This window comes from Pinus tabuliformis, chromosome 2_2, assembly GCF_031772625.1.
Source record: "Pinus tabuliformis cultivar Carrire ecotype Pingquan chromosome 2_2, CPIR1, whole genome shotgun sequence".
Taxonomy (NCBI): domain Eukaryota; kingdom Viridiplantae; phylum Streptophyta; class Pinopsida; order Pinales; family Pinaceae; genus Pinus; species Pinus tabuliformis.
Window position 1 is genome coordinate 168,989,196 of NC_142300.1, and position 27,386 is coordinate 169,016,581.

Here is a 27,386-nt window from a genome sequence, read left to right on the forward strand (position 1 = left end):
AGGTATAGGTTAGCAAAACATACGGTCAAAAATTATTTATTTCAACTACACGATTTGCAATTTTCTAATTATCAATGTATCAAATACATTATATATTATAAGCATTTTTCATTACATTAGTTGTTAATCTTCTTGTTTGATTGGCAATGACTATCAATGCAATGCAGGTAACTTTTATTGAAAACAGGCAACATCTTTGAAGATTAAAAGCGCTATATTGATAATAGACTGGCACAAATTACACCCACCCCTACACACACATGGCATGGCTAATTACTTTTTGGTGCATTATTCATGTTAATGTTGCAGATTGTATAGAGAATTTTCACATTGGTAACAAATGAAGATCTTGAAATAGCAACAAGCGTCATTACTACCTTTGATCACAAGAAAATTGAATATACTATAATATTCACTATTTTTCTTCAATCCCAAGAAAAATGCACATATATTGTTTTACTCTTGTCCATATTCCACCTATGTGTTTTTGTTTACTCCATGGGCATTGTAAACCTTATACTTTATGTTGAAAAACAAAGAAAATGCAAGCATAAATATTTATACATACATGGGAATACAGATATGAAAGATCGCAGTCAATCCACACCCCATAATAGCTTGGTTAATGGCAATAAAAACACTGGCTTTGCCCCTGTTTGCTCGATGGAAAACAGTGACAAGCTTCTTAATGCTTGATCCCATATCTCTCTTTTGCAAAATGAGAGTAAAAAGACCAAAATTCAACTTATAAGCATCAACAGGGTGATAAATTTGATCAACTTGTGCCATATTCCAGAAAAAAAAGTAATATTTTTAAAGTATCATGATAATATCATTTAAAGAGAATTGTCGTGATACTTGGATAAGTTTATGTTACATGGCATCATCAAACAACGCTAGTAACAGGTTGCCTTGATCAAATTCTTCTTTTCGCATTTCATTAAAGGTGGCCTATGAGTAAATTACAAAACAGAGTAGTAATCTTTGAAGGCTCTATAATCCTTCGTTATCACCAGAGATAGGCAATTGCCATAATGAGGTTCTTGCTGCTTGCATCTAGTCAAAAGCGATATAAATTAACAGCATTTGAGTGTAGTTGATCTTTGGACTCGTGACAAAAATGAAAATCGATGGATTTTTGTGCTTCATTAGTATGGTGGTTTCTTCTTGGTCAACTTGTCCACAATAACAATATCAGAAAGATGTAGCCCAAATTATTGGTTTTATCTTGCATTCTAACACCAAGTAGCTGACGAATGGACCTAGATCTTACTGTTTTTCTCCTTGAGAAGGCATAATTTTCATTTTATAACATCGTTAAGTAGAAAAATCAATAAGCATGAGTCCTGCAATATTATAAACTAGAATCTATACATGCTACTACTCATTTTTCACCTTCCAAATTCCAATCCAGAATATCATGCAAGCTTGTTGCCCTTAAGCGAACAAACTAAAAAAGCTCCAATTATACCCATCAAACTTGTTGCCACTTTACGCAACAAACTAAAAAGGCTGGCTTTCTTCAGAGATATCGTCGACCTAACGAAATATTAGATCCATAAGCCAACATGCTCCAAAACCTTACTGCATGAAACCGATCATTTATTGAAATAATTTTTCCTAGTAAGATCATTCCGAATGCTTATGAAGTTTCAAATTATTAAATATACAAATTCCACACAGAATTCAGCTCTAATTGAACTTGTGCAGATGGAAATAAATTAGAGAATTAAATATTCTGAAATACAGGCATAGATTACAGAGACTAAAAGTCCAGAGCAGTCAGGTCCAATTGCATGATTTAAACTTCTCTTTCCATTGCACGAATTAAACAAGATTTAGCTTACAAAATTTTGTTACTTGGAACAGGTTGACTGTAGTACAGTTAAAATAAAGGGATGCCCCAAGACTATGCCGGAATATGTTCCTCCTGTGACATAACCTGAAAAGGTACTAGTCTCATTTTGTATATTTAATGAAGAAATGTCTAACCTATTATGCTCATCTGTAGAAGCCATAGATCTGACATCAAGTTTCATATGTGGATCAATTTTGTCTTGATGTAATGTCCATAATAGCTTGTAATTTGACAGATCATAAACTCCTGGAGCAAAAACAGATAGAGATAGGGGCAGAGTAACTGAAGACTGTGGTCCTAGTTGTTTGATGTTTGTAGAACTTAATGCAAACCACATGAATGGTAAGCAAGGAACAGCAGTCTGGAGCTCAGAAAACTCGTTTGATGGTATGATAGAAGAAGCTCCTTGTCCTGGATCTGCTTTAACTTTGCCCATCTCATCCGTTTCTAAAGATATGTCATACCAACCAACTTGATTTCGTGTAGCTGAAGCTTGAGCTGTGTCACTTGTCTGATCTACTACTGACTCATTGTCAGAAGTTTCCACACTGACTGAGACACTCATATTTGAACAATTCTTGATGGTCAGATAAAATTTTATCTCACAGAATGAAGGCGAAGAAAAGTCATGAATGACAGTTTTAGGACCTTCCATTATCCACCAAATAGGACAATCATTTATCACACTGCATAGTAGGAGTTCAAAGACCGCTATTAGATGCAAATACCGAAAAGTATTTTCTAACATAACATTTTAAAAGTTCCAAACGACACAATTCTTGCCTGCAATGACATATATGGTGAGAAGAGATACGCTGGGCGTCAGATAAATCGCCTAAACTGAGATTACAAGCTTCATCTTGTTGTTCCACAGCCAAAATCAGGTCCACAGTTCCAAATAATTGACAATTTGTTGATGTTAAATCAGAAGCACTGGAACGCTCACTTGGATTCTGCCCTCCATCAAGAAACAAATAATATAATTTAGGTTGACATATATGCTATATTCTAGGAGCTTAAGTGCAGATGAAAAATTGCAAGTTTTGTCAACTTTACGCTACTGTTTTAGGTCCATTTTAATGCTACAGCATATAACTAGGCATAGATGATAGTAGGCTTAGCATATAACTCTAGAAATGCATGTTTTTATTCCATAAATTCAACAGGGTAAGCATAAAATTGGGGATGTCCCTGAACTGGGCATAAATCTCAACTTCTCTTACAAATGATATGATACGATGTATCTGCTATTAACATAACATCTGCTATGAAGCAAGACAAAAGCAGCAGATCTTAAAATCTTAAAATTATGGTGAGAGAAGCTAAGAAAATCATATAACTATATATACTTGCACATAGAGGGTCAGGAAAGAAAAGACGCAAAAAACCTTATTTTAAGAGTACATAATGACATGGTACAAACAGAAACAGGAAATACTCGTTCCAAAACATTTTCAGGAATATTGCTCATTTAAGACAATATCTTCAGAGTCCAGGCTTTAAATTTATTGTAGTAGAAGCGAAGCAAATCATATAACTTTATAGAAATAAATATTTGCAGATAAAGGGTAAGGGTGGAAAAGTCAGACAGAAACAGGAAATACTCGGTCAAAAACATTTTCAGGAAGATTGCTCATTTAGAGGAACATATTGCAGTCCGGACCAAGGTTGTCAGAGCATATAGTGGAGCAGGTATAAAAAAGGGGAGTGCCAAAAGCATCATTTCCAAAAAGAAAAAAAGAAAAATCAGGAGTCGAGCATCCTCTATATATATATATATATATATATATATATATATATATAATTCCAAATTAGTTGCAGAAATTATGAAAACATGCATATTTGTGCTACTTTGTAGATGAATACTACATTATTATGAAGATATAAATGGCATCCAAGTACATCAATGATTAATCATCCAAGCATCAACCATCTACATTGTAGCAATTACAAACAAACATACATATTTTAAAGCCATATAATAGAAAGTGGACCATTAGCTTATGGAATGAAATAGGTTATCCAACACAGGGTTGCGGGGGAGCGGATCCCCCACCCCCCTCGAACTTGCTCCAGGAGCGCGCTCCCGAAATTGCTCCCGCAAGGTGCGGATTTCGGGAGCGACCCTGGGAGCGAAAATTTTGCTCCCTAGCCCTTTTTGCAATTTCTTTTGCAATAACATTCCAAATGCATTTTTTTTTCAAAGAAACAAATAATTTTGAGTGGGGCAGCATAATGATCAAGCCTATGGCCCTAGTATTGATATGCGGTTCATGGTAATGTTAAATTTTTAAAGTAAAAGGATGAAAATGAAGACTAAGGAGAATGTCACTTAATCTTCATTTTCATCCTTTTACTTAAATTTTTTAACATTACCATGAAATGACTCGGGATGTTTGAGAGTGGTTCCGACCTTATTGGATTTCATATGGAGAAAATAGAATTTTGGATCTCATTCAAAATCCAGCAGACTTATCAGTTTTTCAAGATTTCAAGATTGGGGGGGGGGGTGGGGGGCTGCAATGTTTCCATTGGATTTTGTCATGTATTAGGGTATGTGTAACGACCAAAAGTCATATACGCAGCAGAAATATTTAAAATACTTCGTAGACAAGGACATCCATCATAGGACAGTAATTTTAAAATGTATATTGTATTAAAAAATTGATGTAGGATGATTACAAATGAGAATGAGGGTCCTGTATATATAGCCAAGTAAGTACCCTTTCACGAATAGGTATGACTCTAAGATATGCCTTTTCATTATTAACTAACTAACCATTAGTTAATTTACTTATTATTTATTATTATATTTATATTATTATGGTTTTTATTTATTATCTATTTTTACATAATTTATGTTCATAGCATTGCCTTCTCCTTCAAAAAGTTGTCCTCAAAGCTTACTGATGAAAGACTTGATTTCCTTTTCTATTTCGAATATATTCTCGTCTCGGCATTGTCATTTTCATTGGTACAAGTTGATATGATCCTCTAAGTGACAAACAAAACTGTCACACTGAGAAAGGATTAGACCATCCTAGATTGATCTTCTATGGAATCAAATTTTGTGATGAATAGTTATCATAGGATTGCATTCTGCAAACTTCAGTATCTTTGGGAACATAATTTTGTCGTTTATTTTCTCAGTGATATTGGTACGTAGCTTGATTGGAAAGTCAACGCTTGTGATTGGGATGTCGATACATAGCTCCTTTGGTTTGGCTTTCCTCTATCATATTAGTGGTTGATTCTTGATTTTCTTCAGGCGTTGTTGTTGTTAAGTTGGCAACTGAATCATCATTTGGAATGTCCATTGTTTGGATTGCAACTTCTGCATATGTTTTAACTTCTCTAGATTCCTCTTCTTCCTTACTTGTGATATGGATTGGATCAGTATTTATTCCCTTATCTTCAACTTGGACTGAAATGACTGACGACTTCAATACTTCACCTTGAAGTTGCTCTAGATTGTCATTTAGCGATTTCTTGTCATTTTTATTTTTTTTATTTGTGTAAGTAGGGTTTGGTTACGATTCCTTAAATGTACAAGTTCATCCTTTTCTCAATTGCTGACTTTATTCTTAGTAGCTTCATCATCTTTTAAACTTTTGATTTGTTCTAATAATGTCTGATTAAGGCTCTTAAAATGTAAATTTTCTTCTTCTTGTTCTAATAAACGCTTCTTGAGTTCCTTCTTTGTGGCTTTGGCTTTCTTGACTTGTTCGAGTAGTTTTTCATTGTGATCTCTGAGGCGTGAAATTTCTTTGTCTTTACTGCAGATGGCTTCTTCAAGCTCTTTTTGCTTCTTTTTTTTGTTATCTTGAAACATCAAGTCTGAGACATCCTTGAAGTCTTCTACTGAAGATGTTATTGATTTTGATTTACTTGTTATGTCTCGAAATGTGACCATCTTCCCCTTATAAGGAAATGTCAAAACTTGTTTCTCTATGTTTAACATGAATGTACCCAAATTCTTAAACCAAGGTTGACCGAGTATGATGTCAATATCCATCTTTACAACATGAAATTGAGATATGTACTCATAATGAGCCACTGTCACTTGTAAATCACTAATGTTATACTCTTTCTGGTCAAACATATTTTTCCTTACACCAATGCTTGGCTCTAGAATTAATAGCTGATTTGCCAAGTTAACATTGATGTAATTTTTATCGTTGCTTGTGTTGATAGCGATATTAATTTCTCTTCCTTGGATACTTCCTTTTAATGTAATTACTTTGTGATTTGTAACTGAAAATCCTTTATAGGAAAATCGTCCTTCCTTCATTTCCAAATTAGAATCCATTTTGCTTGTCGAGATGAAGTTTCTTCAAATTCACCCTACCCTTCACCCTTCAACTATTGGATAACTTCGAGCAACCCATTTTTTTTATATATGTATAATAATTTTTTCTTTTATTTATTTTTTTTATATATATATATATATATATATATATATTCAGTAACCTTATAATTTACTAAACCATTTATACATATAAATAATTTAGAGCAACTTTTGGCTTCAAAATTCCATTTTTTTATTATTTCCCTTTGATCTTTGCAATAAATATATTACAGAATATAAAAACACGCTTTTTGCTTTTTACTGTGTGTTATTACTAAAGGTATGTATTTGACCATTCAACTATCACGACTAATGGCCTTGTAAGATTTTTTCTTTTTCAAGTCATGACGTGTAATTTGGAGTAACACAATTTTTTTTAAATTAACAATATCATAATGCCAAGCTGGGGCAAGATGCAAAACAGTTACAAGGAGGACAGGTGAATGGAGGGCGAGGAGGCGTAGCTTGGTGTGAATAAACAAGCGTCAATTCAACCGGTTGTTTTGCTATTGAAAAAAACGTTAAGGTGGATCAATGGTGTAGATGGGTGTGGGACTACGATTTTTTGTAGAGGAAGGGTGGTAGAGAATTGCGGCACCGGTTCCAGTTCCGGACAGCACGAAGGTGGCAACGTTCAACAGAATGCAGGGGGTGACAGGCCAAGTGTGGGCTTCAGCAACGAAAACTTTCCAATACAAGGCAAGAGGCACACGTCGAGCTCTGCAGCTAGCAGTTATGGTGGCTTGCTACGTATGATTGTGGTCTAATGGCGACCGGTCAACAGCCCATATGGTGGCAATGGCCACACAATGGCAACATCTGTTGGAGTAGTAAGTCGGGGTAGCGGTCAACAGGACAATCGAAGGTTTATAAAAAGGCAACTAAGTTGGCTATTCAGTCAATGGCCAATGGCTTGGGCGGAAAACGACGGGTATTTTCTTTTTCATATATATATAATTGCTTTGTTTTATTTTATTTTATTTTTATTTGTTATCTATCTATCTATATATATATATATATATATATGGTCTTTTTCAATATTTTTTTTAAATAGATATTATTTTCTTTTATATAACCATTTTTTTCTTTTATTATTATTTATTATATCTATATATATATATATATATATATATATATATATATAATATTTTATATCTACCTTTTTTTTCTTTTTTTGTATTTAATATTTTTTCCTTTTTTTATAATTTATTTTCTTTTAATAATTTTTTTTTAATAGCCAAAGGCCTGACGGGGAATTCAGTGGAATGGAGAATCTCCAAGACTGGAGAAACGCCTAAATCATGACGACAACAAGCTTGACGATAGGTTGATGGCCAAAGGCCTAATGATCAGCCAAACATGGTTTTGAATACCAATGTAACGACCAAAAGTCGTATACACAGCGAAAATATTTAAAATACTTCGTAGACAAAGGCATCCATCATAGGACAGTAATTGTAAAATGTATATTGTATTAAAGAATTGATGTAGGTTTATTACAAGTGAAAATGAAGATCCTGTATATATAGCCAGGTAAGTACCCTTTCACGAGCAGGCATGTCTCTAAGACGTGCCTTTTCATTATTACCTAACTAACCATTAGTTAATTTACTTATTATTTATTATGAATTTTATTTATTATCTATTTTTACATAATTCATGTTCATACCAGTATGGAACTCATATTTAATCAAGAGCACCAATCCCTCTATGTACCTTGATGTTAGTGACATTGGTTGTTGAAGTCCTCTATCATGAACCTACTAAAAATGTACCCATCACTCAAACAAAATCTTGACTTGACATGCTATGTTTTTCTTAGAGGGTGATATTAATGACAAAGATCCTAATTTTCCAACAAGACTAAAAAATTAGACATTTCTCGTGGCAGCAAGAGGCCCAAGCATTAGAAATAGATAATAGATTTACTTGTCTTTTCTAGTTTCTAGTAATTTTTATAATTGTTGACTCTTTCATATTTATTATGATATTTTTTGTAAACAATATATGACAATTTAAGTTTGAAGTTTGAAGTTGGTAATTATAACTCATTGGTAATGAATTATGAATATGATGCTTTGTGAAAGTTGAAAGTTGTTTAATTTCATTTCATGTTAGATATTCTTTGTTGTAATGGTTACACTTAGCTTACAAGTACAACTTTGGTGATCAATGATGATAAATGTTATATATTGAATTTTGAAAGCTTGAAACTTTAAGATTGATGAATCATGAGACTCAATATGTTGTAAGTTACTAACTTGTGGACGTGGTTGATGAAGATGTAGTCAAAGAGGAAATTCCATGAGGATGTGTTAATCCAAGATGGGAATGGTCCTAGAAGGACATACCTTGTGAACATCCAGATGGGGTATGTGCCTTCAGAGACAATGATGAAGGTGTCTATAAATCATAGTCTCCCCAGCGTCGTGCTCTATTCTTGTGGAGAGATACAGATGTTAGTCAAGGAATACAAATTACTCACAGAAGACCTGATGTTAAATGAAGGCGACAACCTCTGACCATGAATCTATCGTGTCAGAAGGCGTTCACCGCTTAAGAATTTTGGGAAAAGTTAATGACAGGGCGGTGGAGAGGTTGTTGGGAAAGGTAGCAACTTTGGGAATATAAGGGGACATTCTTGACCTTTGAAGGGGGAGAGGATTTTGGGGGAAATTGAAGGAGGGACAATACAAAATTCTCATCACAATGTTACTAATAGAAGGAATTATGAACTCAATTGTTCTTGAAGTTTTGGGCATAGGGGCCAGAGTACCTCGAATTTGAAGTACTTTGGAGCTGGGAATTGAAGTTGTGCTCAGTTTGGCAGGGAGGTTTTGGTCATTTTGGCAATGCAGCGGGAGCAGGAATTGCGGCAGAGCAAAGACATCTTCAACCATAGAACTCCAAGTTGGTACTCAATATAAATTTGATAAATTTTGTATAAAGAAATATATTTTTAAGGTAATATTGGTTATACCTTGTTAAATTCCTAATTGAAGGTTTCATAAACTATTCACAGAACTTTAATATCATTAATATTGTCAATTTTATGAATTATGGGCATAATAGGATCTAGTATGATCCAGGATTGGATGTAGGTGGCCCAATGTGATTGATGATGAAAGACTTATGTCTCATGATATTTGTACATTGTATCTTAGCTGAACATTTTAAGAATATCTATGAAGAAGAATTTGGTTTAGTTTTCTCCCTTGTGGGGTTTCGCTTTGGTCTCTAACCTAAATCCTAGTGTCTCTATTGTGTTTTCTTTGTTCTATTGTTACTTACTATTTTTGTTGCATTGTTGATGTTATTGTTCTCTGTACATAATTGTTAATGATGATATGATGTTATGGGGTGAATGTAATATGAAAAATGTTGAAAAAGTTTAAAATTGCAATTATCTACAGTAGAGAACAATCTAGCCCCCAAAATAAATTAACATAGCCTATTTGATCCATTTCCCTTAGTTGTCATTATAATCCAAATTTCAAGGCTTATTGAGATCAGTATCTAGCAACATTTTGCATGAGTACCATTGACAATTGTCCTTTCAAGGTTCCCTTCATATCTTTTGTAAGGCAATAGTCCAAACAATTTTTGACACAGTCCTTTAATCTGACTAAGGAACAAGCTATAGTCTTATTTAATGAAACATCTCGCAAGAACTTTAAACTTTGTCCTTCAAGGCATACTTAAATCAAACTTTACTTCAATAATCTTCAAATACTTTGATATAAGACTCTAAACTTTGGTCTTCAATTGCAAAGATATTTGATATGTGATCCAAAGAAAGACTTTGATGCATACCTCGCATATTAAGGATTCAAGGAAGCATCAAACCTTAGACTGTAGCAACCTTCTTTCATTTCTGTTGACCACTTTACCAGTCCTTGTCAAGGAATAAAGAATCTTCAAGTTCCATTGCAACACCTTCAAGAAGTACGAATGATTTCTCTGATCCAAGCAGTTGTAATGCAATTTGTTGATCTTGCCTAAACGCAATCTGGTGCAACTCCAAAAATATAAAAACACTGACCACTAGAAGACAATGGCTTGATCTGATCCACTAACTTGGCTCCGAAGACAATAGGACTTCAGCCTCTTGCAACCATATTCGGCCCCTGAGGATTTCGGGTTTCAAACGCACTTCGGACTAAGGCCTAACCTCATATAATCTTGGTCTGAGGCACTTTGGATTGAGACCTAATCTCAGATAATCTCAGCCTCGCCATTGACTTTTTCAACCTATAAAAGATGGACTGAGGCCATTTGGTCCCTAAGCAAAATTTAGATAGAGGTAGGTTTTTCTAGCCTTCTTCTAGGGCACAAACAGAGAGACATATATTGGCCTATTTTGGATAGACTCCTTCCTGTGAAAATTTTGGTACCAAAACCCTATTGCAGTAGCTGGTAATTATTCTCCTAATTGTTAATTTTATTTAACAATTTATTTGTTGTTTGCTATGGAAAATATTGAATAAATCACACTACTATCTACACAAATAAAAATGCGAAAGAATAAACGCTGGAAGAAATGCTAGCACACACACATAAAAATAACACAATTATTTTTGGAGAAAAGCCACGGAAAAACCTAACTTGGGAAAATTGGTGCAGTAGTTGAGAGTCTTATTATTATGCAGCAGTGAAATAATCTGAGTACAATCTGGATGCCAAATACTGGCAATCTTGCAGAGAAAATACTGGAAAAAATATCTTGAGGGAATTTACCATCACTCCAATCAATCTCGGCTCTTGACTGCTTACTGAAAATCAAGCCATCCTCCTTGTTTTGCACAGCTACTACATCACCTTTGCGCAATCTGCTACATACTTAGCCAAAACAACTGAAGATCAAGTCATCCTGCCTTCTGCTGATTGGGAAACTGACCCTCTGACACTCAAGAAATACTTTCCGACCTCTGTAACTGAAAACTAGCAGCTAGCTTCACCCCAACAAAATCGAATTGCTCACTGAAGCTTTTGCGCTGCCTCTATGCACCTTCTTGGAGAAATCTTGGCCTTTATCTGAAATGCACTCACCGAATCTAGAAATCTTCCTCCGACTTCACTGTCTCTGCCCCTCTCTCACTGCTTCAATCTCTGACTCTCTCTCCAGTCACTGACTGCTGCTACTCTGGAAATCGACCTGCCAAGAAATCAAACTACTAAAGTGTATTCTCCATCACCACATCGACCTCCTCTTATAATCCTTTGTTGGAGCACCAACGGCCAAGATTAAAACTTAACCAATGGCTAGGATCATCCTTGATCGATCCGTGTGAGTTTCTAGATGCTTCACCCCTTGACTTAATTAACACTGATTAATTAACCATATTTCCTAAGTTTAGACTTGGGAAATATTTAAAAACTAGTTAATAATCTAATTAGGTCATTTCTAGGCGGAATTCCCAGAAACGATTTCTGGGTTTTCGAGATCTTATGTATTCTAGCCTCTCCACAAAATTTCGTGGCTAGAACACATCTGATGCTACAAAAGCTAACACTCCCTCTTAGCGAGGAATGTGTTCTAGTGCTACTACACACCCTGTAGCAACACCCTGTCTTTGCATCATCTTCTATCATGTTGTTGATGTCTGGCCATACTGCCCACCAACCACTGCACAACTCTGATATAGTTGCATCTGTGTTGTTGTTGACCCTGCTGAACTACTGCCAACACTGCATCTGCACTGCAACTCCCTCTCATTTGTTGGTGCTGCAATTGCAACATCTGCAACTAAAAAGCATCCAAAATACTGAATCAACTGTGTTCAATATGATGCATCTGTCTCCTAAGTCTCTAACTGCTACTAGCATCTACACTGTCACTGAAGAATCTGCGTTGTTGTTGACTATGCTGCTAAGCCACTTGCTCTGTTGCCAACATTGCTCTGCGCTCCTCAACATCTGACTGCTACTAGTCTGAAACTGTCACTCTGGTACTAATTGTATCAACTGCCACTGATCCATCCTACTACTGAATATTGTGGGCCCCCATAGCAAAGTAACAATCCATGAGGGCGACTCCTTAAAGATCCTACCCAATTGTACTGCCCTGGGGCTACAACACCAAGTCATCCCACCTCACTATTGGAGGTATATCGGCGAACATAGCAAAGTCTTACTCCAGCCTAGAGGACAGCCCATTGATCTCTGTTGAACCTACTTGTTGGTCCTACTTCTCCTCCTTGTCCTTCTTCCTAAGAGGACACTGGGTACTGTAGTGACCAAGCTTACCACATCTGAAGCACTTGACCTTCAACATGTCCTTCTTCTTCTTCCTCTACCCCCCCATCCCTGACTGGGACCCTTGGATGCGAGGGCCACATTCTCTTCCTCCTTCACATGCTTCAATCCGTTGTTGCTACCATTGATGGAGCTCTTCAATAGAGCTCGTCTCAACTCCCCCTGCTAGAAATCAGCCCACATCCTGTCCCATCTTGGCAAGGTATCTTAGCTCAAGATACTTTGGACGAATGCTTGCCACTCCTCTGAGACACTGTTGAGTGCCAATCGCACTAGCTCCGTGGGTTGATGCGTTGCCCCAACAACTAACAATTAGTCTCAGACCTCCTGAATCTTGGTGAGGAAGGGATCTATGCCTTCCCCCTTTTGCATCCTGATGCATCTCAGCTTCTCCTCTAAGTACATCTTCCACTGCTCGGAAGTACCTTGGTATAGCGTGGAGAGGGTCTCCCACATCTCTTTGGTTGTTCCCTTGCCCGCTATATGTGAGACAACATGATCTTGGACTCTGTCTAGGATCAACTAATTCGCCTGTGCCATCTCCTTTCTGTACTCTTTCAGTTAATCTGCATACATGGGAACTGCTACCACCACATCAATATAGGCTTTTAGGCCATATTCGAAGGACATCCTTGCCTTCCAGATGATGTAGTTGGAAGCTCCATCCAACCTGCCCTTATCATGAAGCCCAACAGTGGCCATCTCAACGGTATGTCAAAAACTTCTTCTTTCCTTCTACTCAGTTGCTGCTCTACTAATCGCACTCCCTTCTGGAGTGAGAAGATCTGCTCACAACGACTGTCGATCTGCAAGGAAAAACACACTTCTTGAGACTAGAAGTTCCTGAGGAAAATTTTCCCTCTGTGTGCTCTTCTCTCTTCCGCCCCAAAGTTGGCTCAACTCCAGTGATCTAACTACATTGTCCAACTAGAGATCTGCCCAACGAAAAATCTGAGCTACTCCCTCTGACTCTGGAATCACTTGATCTAGTAGGATCGAATTTTTTTGCCCCTCAATAAAAAAAAATTGAACCTCCACAAGTAACTCGACCTCCCGGCAGAATGACTATGCTGCCCTTGGTAATTTCAGCCTATTGCCCACAATGAGCAGTGAAATTCCTTCTCTTTTTGCCTCTGAGCTCTCCAGCTGATCAACTGCACTCTGATACCATGTAAAAATTCCTATATCAGAACCCTATTGCAGCAACTAGAAATTATTCTCCTAATTGTTAATTTTATTTAACAATTTATTTGTTGTTTGCTACGGCAAATACTGAATAAATCACACTGCAATCTACACAAATAAAACTTTGAAAGAACAAACGCTGGAAGAAATGCTAGCACACACAAAAATAACACACTTATTTTTGGATAAAAGTCCCCGAAAAAACCCAACTTTGGAAAACCGATGCAGCAGCTGAGGGTTTTATTATTATGCAGCAGTGAAATAATCTTAGTACAATCTAGATGCCAAATACTAGCAATCATGCAGAGAAAAAACTGGCAAAAATATCTTGAGGAAATTTACCCTAACTCCAAGTAATCTCGGCTCTTGACGACTTACTGAAAATCAAGTTGTCCTCCTCACTCTGCGCAGCGACTATGTCACCTCTGCACAGTCTACTACACAGTTAGCCCAGGACAATTGAAGACCAAGCCGTCCTGCCTTCTACTGACTAGGAAACTTACCCTCCGGCCCTCAAGAAATACTTTCGTCCCTTGGAACTGAAAACCAGCTGCACCCCAGCAAAATCGAATTACTCACTGAAGCTTTTGCGCTGCCTCTGCATAGCTTCCTGGAGAAATCTTGGCCTTTTTCTACAATGCACTCACCAGATTTGGAAATCTTCCTCCAGCTTCACTGTCTCTGCCCCTCTCTCACTGTGTTAGCAATACAAATGTCTAATTTGTTGTAAACTGATAATAAAACACCAGGTAATTCTGAATGTAATATGTTTATATATATATTGATAAAAATTGAATGATGTTTACAAGGCTAAGGCAGTGCTCCTTAAATAGGAGTTGACTAGCCATGCGTAATCAGAGAGACATGTCCCTTTCGGGACTGGTGTCTCTTCATTTAACTAATTATTTGCTAATTAATTGATTATAATTAATAATTTATTTATTTAAATACTACTTTAATATTTTAATATTTTATTTAATTGTTATGATTTGAAGTTCATAACATTGCCTTCCCCTTAAGATGCTTTGTCCTCAAAGCATACATAGGGCTGGGTGTTGATGCACGAAACGTTCTGATTCCCAAGATGAATCTTCCTCTGGTAACCTCTTCCATTTGATGAGGTATTCCTTTATTGTCTTAGATCGTAAAACCTTTTCTCGAGTAGCGAGTATACCTTCAGGTTCAAGGACTATTCTTCCTTCTTCATCAGTCTCTGGTATTTCTGTTTGTGCTGTTTGATTTTGCCCTAATACTTTTTTGAGACTTGATACGTGAAAGGTATTATGGATTCGATAGTTGTCCGGTAACTTTAACCCATAAGCTACACTACTTATCTTTTTGATTATCTCGTACGGTCCATAATATTTAGGTGACAATTTATTCTTCCCTTGTTGTTTTAGTGATAGTTGCTTATGAGGTTGGAGTCTAACAAAGACCCAATCTCCCACCTCAAACTCTCTTTCATAACGGTGTTGGTCGGCTTCTTGTTTCATTCTATTACAGACCATGGTTAGATTTTCTTTTAGTAAGTTGATGATTCTTTGAGTTTCTCTAAGTGGTATTTAACTGTTGGTACCCTAGAATCAAGGAGTGCAAAGTCCTTCCACCTAGATGGCTCGTAACCATGTAAGGCTTGGAAGGGTGTCATCTTAGCTAACGTGTGGTATGCAGTGTTATACCACCATTCGGCCAGGTGTAGCCACTGTGTCCATATGTTTTGTTTATCTGTAACAAAACAACGAAGATATGTTTCCAAACATTTATTAACGATTTCGGTTTTTCCATCTGTTTGGGGGTGATAGGTCGAACTCATATTAAGGGATATTCATGCTTGATGGCAGAAATCCTTCCAAAATTTCCCTTTAAACCTTACATCTCTATCGCTGACTATGACCTTAGGAAACCCGTGTAGTTTGTAAATGTTTTTACAAAACACATCAGGGATTTGTTTGGTTGTGTCAGTCTTTTTAATAGCCATAAAGTGGGCATATTTAGTGAAACTGTCAACTACTACAAACATTTTATTTTTTCCGTCAGATGCAAGTAGTCCTTCAATAAAATCCATCGAAATCTCCTCCCACTTCTGATTTGGAATGTGTAGTGGATGTAGCAATCCTGGAGTTGGAACATTTTCGCTCTTGTTTCTTTGACAAATATCACATTCTGCAACATATTTCTGAATTTCCTTGTTCATACCCTTCCAGTAGAATGACTGTCGGACGTTGTAGTAAGTCTTGTAGAATCTGACATGTCCAGCTGCTGGTGAATTGTGAGACTCCTTTAGTATTTTCACCTTAAATTTGGATGCGGGTGTTAGGTAAATTCTCCTCTTGTACCATAAGATGTCATTTTTCCACTCGAAGTTGGTATACTGACTGATATTGTTAATCATGGAGTCACAATATTTATCCTTGGCATATTGGGTTGGTATTTCGTCCAACCATTCCAGAACGACTATCATGGCGGCACATGTTGTGTGATCGTCATCTTTACGTGAGAGTGTATTAGCTACGACATTCTCCTCTCCCTTCTTATGTAATATTTCTAAATCGAAAGCTGACAACTTTTCCATCCACTTATGTTGTTTTGTTGATAATGACTTTTGCTAAAGTAAGAATTAAAGACTGTTGTGGTCAGTTCGGATTGAGAATTTACTTCCAAGCAAATACTGACGCCATTTCATCAGAGCGTGTATGATGGCGAGCATCTCCTTTTGGTATGTTGATTTTAAGCCTTCTTGTTTATTAAGTTTCCTACTTTCAAATGCTATAGGGTGGTTGTCCTGCATCAATACAGCTCCTATTCCAAACCTAGAAGCATCACATTCGACTACGAATGGTTTGGACAAGTCAAGAGTTGCTAGTACTGGTGTGGTTGACATCAGTTCCTTTAATTTCTCAAAACACTTGTCTGCTTGGTCATCCCACTTAAAAGCATTTTTCTTTAACAAATTCGTCAGGGGTGTTGTCAAATGTGCGTAGTTTTTTATAAATCTTCTGTAATACCCTATTAAACTGAAAAATCCCCTCAACTTAGATATGTTCTTAGGTTTGGGCCATTCTTTGATTGCCTTGATTTTGATGGGATCCACTTGGACTCCTTCCCTTGATATAATATGACCTAGGTATTCAACTTCTTTCTACCCAAACGTACATTTTGATAGCTTGGCGTAAAACTAGTTCTTTTCCAAAACAGACAACACTTCTTCTAGACGTTTGAGATGTTCTTTCCACGTCTTACTGTAGACTAAAATATCATCGAATAAAACTAATACGAACTTCCTAAGGTAAGGGTGAAAGAGCTCATTCATGGTTGCTTGGAAGGTGGCTAGTGCATTTGTTAATCCAAATGGCATGACCTTGAACTCGTAATGCCCTTCATGAGTCCTGAATGTTGTCTTTTCGATGTCTTCTAACCTTACTCGTATTTGGTGGTAACCTAATCTTAGATCTAACTTGGAAAAATATTCTGCGTTGTGTAATTCATCTAACATTTCATCAATGAACAGAATCGGAAACTTATGCTTAATAGTGATTTTGTTTAAGCCTCTGTAATCTATACATAATCAGAAAGATCTGTCCTTCTTTCTGACCAATACTACAGGTGCAGCGTATGGACTTCTACTCTTCGTAATGATTCCATGCTTCAGCAGGTCTTGAATTAAGCGTTCTATTTCTATCTTGTGGTGATGGGGATAATGGTATGGCTTAACATTAATTGGAGTTGAGTTGGGTTTAACTTCAATAATGTGTTTAATTTGCCTTTCCGGAGGTAACTTCATTGGTAGATCTTGGAAAACTTTCTTTTATCTCTGGATCAAGGATGAAATCGCTAATGTTTGATGAGTCCCTTCTGTCGATAATAATTCCAAGTGCTGACATTGTGCAACAAATGCTGGTGCCCCCTTGCGAATAAGCTTCTTCATCTGTTGAGCGGAGATGACTTGTGTTGGTGGTGCCTGAAACCCGAACAACTGATATTTCCGTCCATCCCATTTGAATCTAATGAATTGTTTTATGTGATTTGCTGAATAAGTGCCTAGTGTTCTTAACCATTGTACACCTAAAACAACATCTACTCCTCCTAGGGGAACCGTATAAAAACTGGACTCCATTGCATAGTCACTTAATTGCAACTTAACTTCATGGCACTTGCCAACTCCATCTATATGCTTTCCATCTGCTACCATAACTTTTAAGTGTGCTACTGGGTAAGCAAAAATGTTCAGACCTTTTGCAACATTGACATCTACAAAGTTGTGCATGCTTCTTGAGTCCACCATAACAATAACGCTTTGCTTCTTGATGTAACCATTAACCTTCAGTGTGTGGTTGAGCTATCCCTGTGATGGCTGCTATGGAAATTCGTGGCATATCGTCTTTTGATTCTAGACTAGGGTTTGCATTTTCTTCATTGTCCTCTTCGTCAGAGTTGTCTTCTGAGGATTCCTCTTCTTGTTTAGCTTCATAGTTGTACAATTTTTGTGTTGCGCATTTGTGTCCTGCATAATACTTGTCTCCGCACTTCCAGCATTTGCCATCCTTTTTTCTTTCGACATTAGATTGTTGTTTTCCTTCACTTCGTAATGGTGGTGGAACGTACTTACTAGTATTTTCTGACGAGGGTTTACCTGCCTTTCCCTTGAAATAGCTGTTAGTCCTATCGTTACTGACATACGGTGGTTTGTGAAGTTTATATTTTCGCTCGATAATTATGGTTGCATGTCTGGCCTCCTCAATAGTTTTGGGTTTATGCAATTTTAATTCTTCGCGAATGTAATCTTTAAGGCCACAACGGTACATTTTTAGCAGCTCCTCATCTGAAAACCCTCTCTGCCTTACTGCTAATACTTCCCATTCGTGAGTGTATTCACTCACTGATCCTTTTTGCTTCAGGTGAACAAATCTCTCGTAGACATCATCCTCCTCCTCGTCATGAAACCTTTTTAACAGAGTGTTTTTAAGGTTTTGCCAATTGAATGAGCAACCCGTGCATTTAGATGACCACCACAAAAACTAATCGTACGCTTCTTCTTCTAAGCAGTTGGATGCAGTCACGATTTTTTCTTGTTCGCCAAGCGGAGGGTTTGCTAGAAAAATTGCATCCATCTTATTTACCCATACTACAACACCTTTAAAGTTCTTACCATCATACTTCGGTAATTCATTTTTTATTTTAAGATGGTTCCTTCCAGAAGAATGAGTATAATATTGGCTTCCTTCGAAGTGAATTTGGGGAATTTGTGGCTTCTCATGCCTCAGGAAGTCACGCTCTAGAGAAGTCTCCCCTTCTGGAGTCTTGGGACTCTGTGTAGCAGAAGGTGGATCAGTCTCTCCGAAACGCCGGCTCATCAAGGTTTTTAAGAAAGAGATATCATCGGCCATCTGGTCTTGCTTACTAAATGACTTCTCGACATTATCCAGGCATTTATTTAGCTTGATGATGTCCTCTTGAACCTTCTTCATATCGTCATTGTTCTTGGCTGCCATTTTATTTTATTTTTCCTTGAGGACCCAATTTTTTTTAATCTTAATAATAATAATAACTTTTATATATATATATATATATATATTAATTGACTTTATTTTATATTATAGAGTTTCAAATGACATATGATCAATTTTTTTTTTAAAGGAATGACTAGACATCACCCTTCGGTCTGGTCACGTTCGTTGACCCTAGCATGACCTGTACCTCTGTGCAGAAATACCGTGGTCACGGGCTGGATTATACCACCGAATTTTGAGTGGAAGACGCAATAGCAGCAAGCCGCAAATTAACAAAACAATCGCAATTTAACAGTTGCTTCCATGGAAGATGCTGAGCCACGCAGACAGAATGCAAACAGCGGAATTCGTGGCCAACTGTTCCAGAACTACGGTCTTCAGATGATCCTCCACACTGATCTACTCATATGGATTTGCAGATAGTGGGAAACGTAGAGCAGGCTGCGGATGGGAGGTCGTAGGGCGTGATGGCCAACAAGACGTAGTGGGTGTCACCAGTCAGAAGTTGGCTCTTATACCACTGTTAGCAATACAAATGTCTAATTTGCTGTAAACTGATAATAAAACACCAAGTAATTCTGAATGAAATATGTTTATATATATATATATATATATATATATATATATATATATATTTACAAGGCTAAGGCGGTGCTCCTTAAATAAGAGTTGACTAGCCATGCCTAATCAAAGAGACATGTCCCTTCGGGACTGATGTCTCTTCATTTAACTAATTATTTGCTAATTAATTGATTATAATTAATAATTTATTTATTTAAATAATACTTTAATATTTTAATATTTTATTTAATTTTTATGATTTTAAGTTCATAACGCACTGCTTCGACCTTCATAATTGTAACTAGAAGTAAAAATGTGATATATTTGTCAAAAGAAAAGCAAAAAGAATTTTATTATTATTGAATTGACTTATTAAAGCATGGGTTTCATGCTTGGGTCATTTGTCTTAGGTCCAGCCTCCATTGTAGGCTTTAGGTTATTGTCAAAGTCAATTTTGTTTGAAGACTCCTCCATCCATCAAGGTCTCCTTGTTGACGGCCTCAAAAAGAATCCTCATCAAATCGGCTTCCCTCAAATAGTCTCATGTTGGCCTAAATAAAAGTGACACAACTCTTCATGATCACATGTCAGCCTTGTTACCCACCACTTTGTGGGTGATATTCCCAAGAGAAATTTTTCTCCATGATGAGCCTCAACCTATAGCCAACAGCCCCTTGATGCCTTTAGTAGCTCGTTGTGCCATTTCTCTGCCACCTGAGGCAGCTATGTAGTCCCTCACCCACCTGTATTGATCATATGTTTGAAGGTGGGCCTCCCGAATCTAAAGGTATGTCTTTTCATTTGGTAATTGAGTATTGGGTTTACTTATCATGGATACTTTTGGGTATGGATTGATGGGGGGATTTGGCGAAAAGAGTGGGCTTAGTTTGTGCTTTTGTTCCCTTGATCTCTTTTGGTTGTTACCCTTGGATCTTAGTCTCGTGGGATCTCCTTTGTTGACCATTTGGTTCTAGGGTGGTACTACTTACAAAACCCCGACTTTGGGTGTGTGGTCCCACTTCTTTACACACACATGTTACTCCCTTTCCACTCACTATAAACCCATGCATCTTTTCTCCCACCTGGGTCCACATAGGACCAGCCTCCCTATCTCGTTGCCCCCACCTTGGGTCAAGCCTAGAATGATGCCCCAGAGGATGAAGCAATTAAAAGAAAAGGTGAAAAGCATAATTGGCCACACTTAACAAGAAATTATACCACAAAATGCAAAAGATGGTCGGGACAATAATCAGCATGTGGGCAAAATCCAATGCATGAGCTCTACCCCAATCCATGGCCACCACCCTGGTTCAATAGGCCCTACATGAGCCTCCTTTATCATTCAAGAACCCATGATTGTCCCATCCCATAGAGGGCAATGAACCGCTCTACCTAAAAGGGGGTAATCACTATTATATCTTACACATCATGCTCTTGTCCTTTGAGCCCCGAGTAGCTAATTAAAGAAAATTCATAAAATGAAAAAGGCATATAAAGAAGGGTGGAAAAACCAAGGTTGAGGCACCTCATGTACCATGATTTCTCCCTCCTACACATTACATGCCCAGGTGTGAGTTGCCCCTTATCTAGCGACCCCTATGTCCCACTATGTGGCATAGGATTGCCCCTCTCATTCCCTATTCCATTCCACTTATTTGTCACTTGCCACCCCCATTAGAGGGATGTACCTTGGACATACTATCCCCTTTAAGGGTTGAAACCACCTAATAAGGTACTTGGCTAACCCCCTTTGGAGCTTGGAGACACTAGCACATGCCAAAGCCCAGTACAGAAGCGCATGCCATTACGAAGTGCCCACTTTGTTGTCCACAATTTGTAAGCTCTTTTACCCAATTATTTTAATCACTAGTTGTACTGGAAGCCTAGGGGATGTATTGGATCTTATGTAGGATTACAGGTGGTTTCCATTTGGGTTCGGTCTCGTCCTAACCCCCAAAGGTCTACATTGGCACATGTAGGGTGTGCATAAAGAGCCATGGGTCTTCACAGCAATAGACATCACTCCACGGATCTTCATGGAAGCTCAAAGACTACTACCAATCCACTTTTACGATGATGGTGATAAGCTTGGTACATTATGCCCAGCAGGCCCCCACAGGAGCCCCACGCTCTTGGCAGGTGTCCTTGGACTTGTACGATGTCATGGCAGCAATCATTCCACCACTTGGACCCTTGCAGAGCATCTACAGACATCTTTGATTCATATGGAGACCCATTAGGTCATTTATGTGCCCTCAGACCCAATGGGAGCACCACAAGTCTACTACTTGGAGAAAAAGGGGCCACCCCCTTGTCCATCATATTTCGAGGAATTTATTCCTCAATATGGCACTTCTGGATATTATTTTGCCTCTGGAGGGCCCTACAACATGTACATATTATTATTTGGCCCCTTGTAAGGCTTATTCTTACACTTATGAGCTAGTTTGTTGGGCTTGTCACCAATATGGTTTTTATTTGCACATTATTTTATCATTAGGGGCTAATGTAGGCCCATAGGCTAATTCAAACTCCTTAGGAGGCTATATATTGATGTTAGATACATCCATTTGTATCATGACTTGACTTGGGATCTCTTTACTATAGAGAACTTCACATTCTTTTCCTTGGAGGATATTTTTTGGAGATGGATGAATTTTGACATATGGATTTGTGTTATTTATCTTGTCTTCGATCTTTGTCTTGTAAATGAAATGTTGGTTGGATATACTCTATAACGTTGTAAGTAAATTTTGATGTTATTATTCTTGTTGTTGCATACTGCTAAAATTAGGGCTAGTTGATGTATGATTGAAATATGGAACTGAGCATGTTTTAGCTAATTTAATGTATGGGCCAATGTTATATGAATGAAATGTCCTAGAGATTATTTGTCTCGATAAGCTTGCATCGTTTGCTTTGAGGTAAAAATGCTTGAAGGTCACTTTCTTTTCTTTCTCTCAACATTGGATGAAGCTGACTTTCTGGGCCTCCTTGATCAAGAAACCAAGTTCTTACTCATTATCATCCTTGACACCATATCCCCAAGTGAATTAGGCATTGATCCGTAAAAACAGTGGTCACCCCCCTCACCTTTTTCACCTTTTATCACTTTTTCCTAGGTCTAATACTCAAAGGTCACCTAGGGCATCAATTTCCCAGGAATTGACCCAAGGAAGAACTTTTATCTCCTATAAGCTATTGCGTTGGTGGGTCCCCTCCCTCTCCTCCAAATTTGACACAATTCTAATAGTGGAATCTCCTAGAATCCCACGCCCTAGCTCTAAGATCGAATTGTGCCTAGGCATCCCCAAGGTTAGACCTTAATAGGATCAATTCAACCTTTTGAAGCAAATATTCTTTTTTGGTCCTTTCCCCTCACCTTGTCCAGGATAGGAACATCATTGATTGCTACATTCCATCCCTGAACATGGGCTGGGTCCACTTGTTCCCATGTGGTCCCACTTCTTAATAAAGATTATTTGTCAAAGACCACTTGGTAATCCAAGTTTCCCAAGGATTAGAGGGAATGAGAACCTCATTTATAAGCTTATCCTTTCTCCCTCAACTCTCCAATCCTTACCCCTTACCCTTGGTGGACCAAGTCCCTTGCTTAAACAACAAGTAAGTTTCATTTGTCACTCCATACTTGGGAAAGGGTTTTTAGGGTCACTTCTCACCTATCCATTGACATATACATTAAGTGATCCCTACACTACCGGGACTCCTCCCATCGGTGAAAGTCTATACAAAACAAGGAGACTCAGTTGTGGTGACAGTGGGCTAAGCCTCCACCATTGCCCTTAACCTAGCAGTTGCCCTCTTACAAACCCCTTTAAATCCCCTACTGGTTTGAGTGGTAACAGGCATATTTTCATAAGGCAACAACTATATATAAGGATGAGGAATTCACATAACTAACACACAAAAAATTCGGAAAAGGCATTTCAGAGACAGTTTTTCGAAGTCATTATAGGAGCTCAAATAGGGTACAGAGATTACAGTTCAATGCTATGATAACTACAGTTTGGTGCTAGCATAGTTCGGTGCTCTCACAATTCAGTCTTACCACAGTTCAGTGATATATCACAGTGACACTGTGCTATTTCAGTCTCACAGTTTCAATGCTACCCTAGTTTCGGTGCTATTACAGTGATCACATTTCGGTGATATTACAATGATGTATCTTAGTGCCATCACATTGCTACCACAGTGAATGTCTCGATGTTATCAGAGAGATGAAGTCTTGGTTCTCTAGTATCTCAGTGCTATCACAATCTTGATGCTAGTGTTATCACAGTGATACAAGTTTGGTGCCATTGCAACAATCAAAGTGTGAAGAAGCATGACTGCTACAGGAGCTATTGAATTAAACAATGACAAGGTTGACTTGATGGATGGAGGTAGTCTTGAGTCTAATTTGAAAGGGTGTTGGTCGACTCATCTTGAATCAACTGAAGGAATAATTATGACCGGGTTTTCCCCTAGAGTGGGCTTTTCCCCTGGTAGTGTGCCTACATCTTGTGTTCTCTTCTATTTGTTGCTTGGCATTAGTCTTGATGATAAGAAATGATAATTAAAAATCTCTAATAATAATAATGAAAAAATCACAAGTTAATGTCGTAATAAGAGAAATCATTTAATTGCCATTCTTTGGATTTCTCAACATGACTCTCTCTCCGGCAACTCACTGCTACTACTCTAGAAATTGATTTGCCAAGAAATCAAACTGCTGAAGTGTATTATCCATCACTACATCGACCTCCTCTTATAATCCTTTGTTGGAGCACCAACGGCCAAGATTATAACTTAGTCAATGGCTAGGATAATCTTTGGATCGATCCATGTGAGTTTCTAGATGATTCACGCCTTGACTTAATTAATATTGATTAATTAACCATGTTTCCTAAGTTTAGACTTAGGAAATATTTAAAAACTGGTTAATAATCTAATTAAGTCATTTCTAGGCGGAATTTCCAGAAACAATTTCTGGGTTTTGGAGATGTCATGTATTCTAGCCTCTCCACAAAATTTCATGGCTAGAACACATTTGACGCTACAAAAACTACCAATTCCTTCACAAAACTTAGACTAGGATTTCAAACAAGATTACTTCTTCAAGGATGCACGTATACACTCGCTCTGATACCATGTTGATTTTTCATAGGATCTTCTAATTTGATAATTACTTCCTATGATTTCTTATATTAATCTTTTCTTGCATTCAAATTCATCAAAGGCAATTACATAAATCTCAACAATAAAAACAAAATGTCAATAGGATCATAAAGAGACAGCCAAAAAGAACACAAACATTTACCCTAGGAAAACCCACATGGGGAAAAACCCAACAACCTTTTCCTTAGGGAATCTTCAGTTCAACAAGAGACACACCTAGATCTTCTAGCCAATCACATGGTTAAATTAACCAGCAATGTAGACATGGTCAAGCTGGTCCAATTGCCTCCTAGTCAAGTCATAAGTGTGCCCAACAAACTCAGTTTGATTAGATTTCCTCATGCCAAAATTCGGGCTCCTGCACCTTGAAATTCAGCTTATTGCCTTCCACAAAGATTTGGTTCTACTCTCATCTCAGAAATTTGGTCCTGCATTTGAGCCTCAAATTCGTCTTTAAACAAGCCGTAGATTCGTCTTGTTCCTTTCCTTAGATCCAACCTTTTTCATTCTGCTTCAGATGATCCAAATTCTTGCTTGAGAGGGAGGACGAAATGCCTTATATATCTGTTTGGTTGGCCGATTGCATGCCTCTTTGACTAGGGCTAACTTGACTAGAAGGAAGGCTGACTTGACATATTTGGAGCCAGAAATTTAATTTTTCAAAATTCAAATTTTCTCTTTTGAAAAAGACATGAAGAATATTCCTTAAAATTTCTCGTTTGACAATAGCATGAAGAGCATGCTTTATATTTATCATTACAAATACATCAAGGGCTAGAATATTAATTATGAAGACTAACCATAGCTACAAAATTCAACATGTAGTGGCTCAATTGTCTCTAGTATAGTATCACACTCCTCACCAGGGACCAATTTGTCTAATGCATGCATATAACCAGCCTAAACCTCCGGATTTTGGTCTAGTTTTTTCTTCACCACACCATTAAGTGCTAGTGCTAAAAGCCAAGATATATGATAGGATTTAGGTGTAAGAACAGATGCCAAGGCCTGTAGTGGAATATTTAGCATTTCTCACCAATTTTCCACCTCCACATGAATATGTTTATTCAAGTTCACATCTCTAGGCTTCAATGTCTTTAATCTACTATTAAATGTTGTCCGTCTGCACAAAACTCATGCAATTACATGTGAAATGATGCTTTGACACCATTTTTATCCATTGGGTGTTACACTGACAAAATTAGTGCAACCATAAAACAAATTAAAGTACGTAGTCAATCAAACAAAACCTATAATTTATGGCAAGAAAATTGCACTAGTAACACAAAATGGCACAAATATATGGACAACAAATCAACTATGAAATCCTCCATGAGAACATTTATCATAACATGCCTTGGGCATACTTTGACAGATCAACACAAAATGGCTGATGCAGTAGAACGACAATTTTATATCTCAATAATAGCATTACTTCAAATCACAATCTGGTTTGGATCCCGGCACAAACAATTTCTCTGAATTATTCAACCTCAAATTACTTTCGTTATTTGCTCATGAGAAGGGATGTCGGCAACTGCAGGTGTTTGGTGACACTCGGGTTTTCACTGATTGGTTTAACCTATGTTATACATGTCACGTGCACACACTCAGGACATTATTGGAGGAACTTCTTCTAATTAAATTACAATTTGATTATATTTCTTGTCAACACATTTACAAGGAAAGGAACTCTCTTTCCAACCAGCTTTCCAAGGCAAGCGCGCAAGAGGTTCAAAGGACATGGTTGATCACTAAACTTAACGAAAATCAACATTACCAATATGACCATCGACCTTTCATAGAACAACAGTCAGAATCAAACAAACATTGACTCTACACCTTTTTTTTATATGTCGCAGTTGCAGCAGATGATCCTTTCGTTACTATCCTGTTAGTGTTTGTTGAATATATGGGTATTTATCATGGACAGTTTCACCATATCAACAGTTTTGGACTTTATAGTACATCATGTTGATGATTTTCATCATATATTCTGACTGAGCTATATATGGTTGTTAACACTCAGATGTTTGTTGAGTGTTATAAACAACCATTTTCTATATGCTTTTGCATATACAACATGTAATTTTCACTATTTATTATAATGGAAATTACAATTTTTCCAAGGGGGGAAAATCAACTCCAAATATTAATTAATAGTGCAAGAATGCACAACAAAATGAACAATGTGAAGCCTTAAACAACCAATGACTATCCAAACCCTTTACAATGCTATGAATAGGTACAACTAATCTTGTTTTTTCCATTACATATGTTACATTAGTTTAAAGAAACTCATGAGGTAGGAGACTACAAAGTCATGGAAGACAATCACTCATGACAATTAGTATTTTGTGACTTGTTGAGTTATACAACAACACTAATATGCCACATTTTTTGCTATATTATATGCGATGAAGTTGGTGCACTAGGTGAAGATAAGGATATTAGCACAACCAAATATTTTGTTTTACATAACCAAGCCGGCACA

The 27,386-nt window shown here is 37.4% G+C and overlaps 1 protein-coding gene across 2 annotated transcripts in view; it reads right to left on the reverse strand.

Moving 5' to 3' along the window:
* Positions 1–1,317: 1,317 nt before the first annotated feature.
* LOC149191950 (Tetratricopeptide repeat (TPR)-like superfamily protein) overlaps positions 1,318–27,386 on the reverse strand; it is a 392,644-nt gene continuing 366,575 nt past the window's right edge. For both annotated transcript variants that reach the window (XM_089404439.1, XM_089404438.1), the window contains exons 28-29: positions 2,642–2,811; positions 1,318–2,544 (exon numbers count right to left, since the gene is read on the reverse strand). In XM_089404439.1, coding sequence (XP_089260565.1) covers positions 1,857–2,544; positions 2,642–2,811 — 858 coding nt within the window. In that variant the 3' untranslated portion in view covers positions 1,318–1,856. The remainder of the gene's footprint in view (positions 2,545–2,641; positions 2,812–27,386) is intronic.